At 42.1% G+C, this 7,603-nt stretch overlaps 2 protein-coding genes across 4 annotated transcripts in view; one reads left to right on the top strand and one right to left on the bottom strand.

The window, feature by feature from the left end:
• Positions 1-1,457, bottom strand: part of AP3M1 (adaptor related protein complex 3 mu 1 subunit) — a 55,885-nt gene extending 54,428 nt beyond the window's left edge. The window contains exon 1 of one of the 3 annotated variants that reach the window (XM_019502382.1): positions 1,389-1,457. Coding sequence is in view for 1 of the 3 variants with exons in the window: in XM_019502380.1 (XP_019357925.1) it covers positions 46-72 (27 nt within the window). In the remaining 2 variants the exon portion in view is untranslated. Of the gene's footprint in view, positions 1-45; positions 153-1,322 lie in introns of those variants that run through there. The other 2 variants (XM_019502381.1, XM_019502380.1) reach the window with 2 other exon arrangements.
• Positions 1,458-1,691: 234 nt separating this feature from the next.
• ADK (adenosine kinase) overlaps positions 1,692-7,603 on the top strand; it is a 713,431-nt gene continuing 707,519 nt past the window's right edge. The window contains exon 1 of the mRNA XM_019502383.1: positions 1,692-1,806. Within this exon, the coding sequence (XP_019357928.1) occupies positions 1,751-1,806 (56 nt within the window). The 5' untranslated portion in view covers positions 1,692-1,750. The remainder of the gene's footprint in view (positions 1,807-7,603) is intronic.

Raw genomic sequence — 7,603 nt, 5'->3', positions numbered from 1 at the left:
AAAAAAAAAAAAAAAAAAAAGAGAGAGAGATAGGGAAGTTCTTACCTGAAATACTATGAAACAACTTGCCATTACCAAAATTGCAGTTTAGGTTTTTGCATAGAAGTCTGGTTTTCCCATTTCACAGTTTAGACCAGGGGTGGGCAAAAAGTGGCACCAGGCCATTCTATCCGGCCTGCAGAACCCCTAAAAAATTTAGAAGATTAATATTTATCTGCCCCAGCTGCCTGTCATATGGCCCTTGATGGCTTGCTAAAACCCAATAAAAGGTCCTCCACCCGAAATAATTGTCCACCCCTGGTTTAGACAACAACAGATCCGCCAACTGAGGAATACTTTTCAAATGAACTTTCAGCCATTCAGGCCTAAAGTGTCAAAAAAATTTTAATCATCTCACTCCTATCAATTGCAAAAGGCTCCAGACACCTGAAAACCTTTAAGTCTCAGTTCAAACTGAAATGCACTATGATCCCCAACAATTCAGGCATTCTCGTATGTCTGAATTCAACATCAGAGACTCAATTTCCATACTTAAAAATTTTCTGCTTACACATAATCAGAAAGTTAAGGCTATTTTTTAAATATGTAGAATCTCTTGCTTTAATATTTTAAAGTTAAGCATTGCATATTTGAACTTAACCATAATACTGAGGCTTTACCATTAAACATCCCAAATAAATCTGACATGGATAGGGCTTCACATAACCGTAAAACTGCAAGAGACAGGAAGCTTTAACACAGCAGCCTCCCGTTTTCTCCTACAGCACAAGAGGCTTTTCATGTTTAACTTTAAGCCAACGGCAGTAAAAGACTCCATTAAGAAACAAACCTGGACCAACCCAGTTAATAAATAAGTATTATTTCCACACCATGACCAAGAAAGCCGGTCAGATACACCCCTTAACTCTCAGCCACACCATTACTAAGATACACTATTTTTTCAATGTTAAATTCCTTCATGAAACCGAGTCTAGGCTGCCAGCTGGCAACATTTTTAAGTCAAAACGGACAAAGGGAAGGTTTCGCGGCCAAAATGAAAGCGCATAATGAGGCAGACGTTTATAAACAGAAGACATAAAATGTCCTTGTTAATTTTCCCTGCTACTTCCCAGATGGTTATCCCGAGCACACGCTCCTCGGTCCGGAGACGGCCAAAGCCCTGCAGTAAAGCATAACCACCCTGAGCGTTTTATAGCCTCCAAGAACATTAACTAATGAAGTAATAAATGCGACGAGCCAGGCCGGGACTTCCAGGCTCAGAGCAATACGGGCAGGACAAAGGGAGGTTATTTCCAGAAGCAGCAGCAGCTTTCGGTGCCTACCAGGAAAAAAAAAAAAAAAACCCTTCCTTTTCCAGCCCCCAGCTCTCCCCGTGCGACCCCGTTCACCTGCGCCGGAGCCCGCACTGACCCGACCCGACCCGGCTCCGCTCCCGCTCCCCCCGCAACGCTGGCAAATATGGCTCCGAGGCCCCCACCCCACGCCTCCTCCCCGACCGGCGCAGGTGACTATGTGACTGCCTGCAGAAAACGCGAGCCCTGCCGCCTGCTGTCCCGGACCGCGTGCAGGCGCGGGGCGCTCGGCCTTAGGCGGCCCCCGGAGCAGCTCTGCCCTCGGGGCGGCGGGAGGCCTCTCGCACGTGTGCGGCAGCTTGCCGCCCCGGATCAGGCGCTCTGCGTAGCCGACCCTGCCCCGCTGCTGCCTGCGGAGAGCTCGCGCCGAGCCGGGGTTGCAGCACGCGGGCGTGGAGATGGCAGGGGACGAGCCGCGAGCCAAGAAGCCGAAGCGGGAACAAGAGCGGCTGAGGTAACGGGGCGGCGGGCGCGGGCAGCCTGGCCGGGCAGGGTGCACGTGCCCTGGGCAAACGCGAGCGGCTCGCTGCCTGCGGGGGCTCCGAGCTCACGCGGTTGCAGCGAGCGTGCTCCGAGCCCAGCGGGGGCAGCGGCAGCGGATCTCGGGTGCTGCCTCTGCCACGCGTAGCCTTGCTGCACGTGGGCGTGGGTGATTCGCGTTCCTCAGTGATGCCTGCTGAGGCGCAAGTGCCCACAGACCTAAGCTGGTGCATCTGTTCCGGTCTATCAAGGTGGGGGGGCAGAGAAAAGACGGGGTCAAAAGAGTAGATCAAAGAGCATCCAGGCCCCCCCCAGAAAACAGCTTTTCCCTCAAGGGCTGCAAGAGGAGAGGACAAGTGCTAGCCTGCACAACGGATCTGTGCGCAGCCACTGCTGCCTGCTAGGAGAGCGGCACTTCTGGGGAGCCCAGCGTGGCGGGCACAAGGCCAGAGCTGGGCCTCTCCGTTCACGCTACGACTGGGTTGTGGACGATGCTGCCTTCCCCAAGCCTTTGGAGAGCCCTCTGACTCGCTGTTTGCACAGTGCTTATAGGGAACCCGGACTGAGAGACCCTAGATGTAACTATGACCTTCTTATCTGAGAGGCAGTGACTTAAGGAGATATTTTTTTTATTGGACCAACTATCCAGTAGAGTTAGACAAGCTTTCCCATGCAAGACATTAGGACGTGGATGAAGTAATTAGCCAGACTCCTTCTGTCAGACAGGAAAAATGCAAAACCAGACAAGGTTCTTGCATGGGAAACCTGATCCTACCACACAGTTTGTTTCAATAAAAAATATCACCCTAAGAAATCCTTCTCTCACATAATTGCTGAACCATCATGGCTACATAATCACTCTTACACTACCTTATTATGAATATGTTTTAGGGCAAATTGCATTGTGGGAATCTGTTCCTTCAGTGTGATAGATAGATAGATACAGATAATAATAGATAGATATTGATAGACAGGGTGCAAATTAAGGAGGTGTTTGGGGCAGGGCTGAGCCCACCCATAAGAGACAAGAGCTCCCCTGTACAATTCAAAGATCGTAACTTGATCAGGTGGCTCCTTCACTTAGATGAAATTGTTAATCAATGAACTGTTTTTGTTTTTGTGTTTTTTTTTGTGCAGATTCTCCCCTCCTCCCGCCCCCTCCCCAGAGTCAAAATGTAATTTGAACCCGGTAGACTAGGGGTGGGCAAAATGTGGCCTGCAGGCCTGATGCAGCCTGCCAGGCCATTCTATCTGCAGGGCCCCTAAAAAATTTAGAAAATTAATATTTATCTGCCCCTGGCTGCCTGTCATGCAGCCCTCAATGGCTTGCCAAAACTCAGTAAGCGGCCCTCTGCCTGAAATAGTTGCCAGCCTCTGCTGTAGACAGCTGTATATGTATTTTCCTGTATTTAGCATTGGTGAGGTCACATCTGGACTATTGTGTCCAGTTTTGAGACCCCACTACAGAAAATATGTAAATAAATTGGAAATAATTTGTGGATAAAGTCCAGTGGAAGACAACGAAAATAGGGGGCTGGGGCAGATGACTTACAAGGAGAGGCTGAGGGAATTGGGCTTATTTAATCAAGAGAAGAAGAGACTGAGAGGGGATATAATAGCAGCCTTCAACTACCTGCTGGGTGGTTCCAAAGAGGGTGGAGCTGGACTGTTTTCAGTGCTGGCAGATGACAGAACAAGGTCCAGTGGTTTCAACTTGCAGCGAGGGAAGTTTAGGAGGGTAGTAAAGCACTGGAACAGCCTACCTAGAGAGGTTGTGAAATCTCAACTCTTAGAGGTTTTTAAGACCTGGCCAGACAAAACCTTGGCTGGGATGTGGTAGTTGTTGATGGACCTGCTTTGAGCAGGGGTTTGGACTAGATGACCTCCTGAGGACCTCCCTTCCAACCCGAATTTCCTATGATTCTGTGATTATATATATATGCATGTGGCTGATATCCATACCCCTTTTGTGTTGTTATTTTATTATAGTAGCCTCCAGAAACCCAAGTCAAGACTGAAGTCCATTATTGTACAGATTACTGTGCAGATAAGTAACTAAGAAAATGGTCTTTATTCACTCTAGGAGTGAAATTATGACCCGGCTGAAGCCACTAGCAAACTTCCCCATGTTAGATAGGATGAAAAATGGACAGGACAAGTAAACAGGTTGCAGATGGGTGAATAATGAAGTAATGAAGCTGATAACATTATCAGAATAGAAGTCTTATCTGGACATTTCCTTAACCAATGCCAGATGGGAGTGATTTGTAGGCATGGCAGCAAAAGAAAAGTATTCAAGAAAGATTTAAAACAGATAATGTGACAAGTTTGCAAATGATGATAGCTGGGTTTTTTGGTTGTAAGAAGGGTGATTGCACCCAAAAGCTTGCTAAGAACTTTTGTCCAACTGCTCAATTGGTCTAATAAAAAATATCACATCTACTCAAAGAACCTTGCCTGCAAATGATGATAGAGACTTATTCTCATGCATAAGAAACAGGATGGTAGAAAGCATGTTTGAGACAGGAGCAGGGGATGGAGGCTGCTAACAGTTGTAGGGCAAGGTGGGGGCTGATGATTTCCGAGATTTACTTAAGATATTTAAGTTTCTGGCTGCAATTCTGCCCTGCATATCTGGCTTGTAGTGTTAAGAGCAAATCTAGCTTTGAATGGTTATTCTAATTTGTTTGTATTAGATATTTTGATCATTAAACAATATTTGTTTTCTCTGGGTGTTTAAAAATATGGAGTAAAAACAGATGAAATAACTAGTATGGGCTTCTTATCTTCTCTCATTTAGCCAGGTTCTAGAGTAAGTTAAACTAATTAACACATGCAAAGTTTGTTTTAGAGCACTTTATATATTTTAGAGTGTTGCTAGCATTAAAAATTCATAATTCATTGCTAAAAAAAGGAGCACTACTGCATTGAGGAGTTTCATGATTGGCACTACACTAAAACTGGAACTTGGCCTTTTTTTTTGTTATTTAACTTAAATAAGAGGTAGCTCAAAGCATATGCAAAACAAGAGCATGAATTGCCTAGATGTATTTTCAGGACTTTTGTATTAGATTTGGCAATAAATATTGGATAGATGCTACTGTCATTAATTAAATCAATTAAAATAACTTGAAATTGAAATGGCACGATCCAGTGGTAATTATTAATTGACTGAAAAATTTAGCATCAGGCACAGGAGTTTGAATAGTATCATGAGAATAGTGGCTTTACATAGTCTTGGCTCTGCTGAATTAGCTATTCCTATGGAAGCAATTTGTGACACTAGTGTAAAAACAGAAGGCAGCATATATCAGTAACTTGTTTCTTGGCAGCTGAGTGACTTTTTCAAGTCTAATAATAGTTGCAAGGACAGTTGCAGATAATAGAAGAGGAAGAATATAGCTGTACTGCAAAAAAACAAAAAACACCCCCCCAACAACCCAACAAAAACCAAATTAGAAGCAAAATATAAACCTGTGTTAGAAAAGCTACAGTAAATGTCAACACTCTTTAAATAAGCTGTTAAAACAAGGAAAGGCTGGAAAGCCAACCTCAAGCTTATATAGCCCAAACCAAACCGTATTTCATTCAGCTTAAGCAGTACATACATATTTAGAGAGAAATAAAAATGGCAGCAAGTATATTTATCTGCTTGTAACCCCGTGCTTCATTAATAAAGTTCTGTCTTTTTTTTTTAAATAAATTTTTCCTATATGCCTGTACCAACTGATAAAAGATGATTTTGTAAGATTTTATCCACACAATGGATACAATGTATCAGGTAACTTTGTTACAGCGTAATTGAGCTCTGCTGGTGGTGGAGTGGCAGGAAATGTAATCCTCCTGCAACCTTGTTATAATATTGGCTTAAGTTTTAGGTGTAAATTCCAACTTTTTTCTGTTTTATAATAATCTCTGTTACATTATTATGCCCCTCCAGTGGCTCAACAGCTCCTGAATTGATTGGATGATCATGATGTCTGTTCATGATTTGTTTTCTGAGCAAATTGATATGTCTACGTGGAGAATGCGTAAGCATTACATTTGGCAGGAGATGCTTATCATTAAAAGTACGAAGTGCAATATTGTTTTCTCCAGTTAAGCAACTGTTCCTCTTTAGATTCAGTTATCAAGCACACATTTGACACATTCTTTCCTCAGTTTTTTTTGTAGAAAGAATCAATGTTCATCCTCATGGTTGAAATTGGGCCTTGATTGATTTGGTACAGATAAGAAAATCCACAGTTGTATTGGTAACTGTGAAATAATATTAATGTGTTAAGAGGGTGAGTGGTGGGGGATTCTTAGTATTATATGCATTTTAAAATGTAATTTAATTTTTCAACTTATTTCAAATGAATGAAGATTCCAAGTGTATTAAATAAACTCCAATAAACCACATCTGCAGGTTAGCAATTCACTTCTGTTTTGTCATCTTTTTTTGTCTTTTGTTTTATTTCAACCTTGATCTTCTTTTTTTTCCCCGCTTGACTTCTACACCTTATTCTTGTGCACCTCTTCCCTTCTGGGTTCTCCAAGCCTGTAAATATTTCAACACATGCATAACTTTGCTTATGGGAATATTCTCACTGGTCTACAGGGAACTGAACTCATGGTTCAGTGCTAGAGTCTGACTAACAGTGTATGGATTAGCTTGCTGTATTGAGTCCCAAGAGAAGAATAAAACTGAGATGCATATTGTATATAGCTGGAGATTTAGAGACTCATATTTTTTAAATTATTTGAGGGAGAGAATAACAACTTATTTTTCTGAGGCTTATTTCTTCTATAACGGTTTAGCATCAAAAACCTCCCCTGCGTTGCTGTTGACAGTTACTTGACTGGCCATCTGAAAAATGCTATCATTCTACTTGCTGAAGGGTCTGTTTCACCTTATATAGTTATTTAATTTTTTAGATTACTAATCTGGTCCCACACATTTTTGTCCATGCTGGAGCTGGCAAAACATACATTATCTAATGTAATTTTTATTATTCTTCATTATCAAATTGGATCATGGTTATGTCATGGTGACTGTGAAGGAGTGTGTTTTGAGGGAGGGATTGACTGCAGGAACATTTTTTTTTTTTTTTTTGCTAGGAGAGAGGATGAAGGAGAATGAATGTAGACAGACCATGATAGTTGTTCCTAAATATATTTAAACTAAGATTTGGAAATATTGCTCTGTATGCTTAACTTGGTGAGCATGCCTTGTCTAGTTATATTGGACAAGATTAGTCATGTTCAAAAATTTACTCACGTTTTATTCTCTGTGGGTTTAGGGTAGTTTTTTTCCCCTAGCAAATTGGCATATTTGATAATGAATCCTGAAACTGATTTGGATTATTCCCAGATCTTTTGTGCATTTCTTCCTTTTCAGCTGATCCAGGGAGAAGGCAGATGGCTGTAGCATTTCTGGTCTAACCAGGTTGGATCACTTGACTTAAAAGCAAACATGGAAATAACTTTAAAGAGGTTTGATTTTACATGAAAGATAGTGGAGATGAAGAGTAAACTGAAGAAGTAGCCTGCATTTGAGCTATAAGGTTATCTTGGCTTATTTTGTTACATTATTTTTTGCTTACGTTATGCACGGAATTTTAAGAAGGAAAGCCTCAGCTTGTGGTAAAGGTGGTGATACTGCATTAGAATGATTTAGTAAGCAAAATATTTTAGTGTTTTTCACTTAGACATTACTTGCAAGCCTAAGGATAGGCAGCATAGATCCAGTCCAGTAAATGTATTTCTGGAAAAATTTGCTAATTGGTTTC

This window comes from Gavialis gangeticus, unplaced genomic scaffold (genome assembly GCF_001723915.1).
Source record: "Gavialis gangeticus isolate Ggan-Ray unplaced genomic scaffold, GavGan_comp1, whole genome shotgun sequence".
Lineage (NCBI taxonomy): Eukaryota > Metazoa > Chordata > Crocodylia > Gavialidae > Gavialis > Gavialis gangeticus.
The sequence above is the reverse complement of the archived record's forward strand: the minus strand, read 5'-3'. Positions and strand labels throughout refer to the sequence as shown.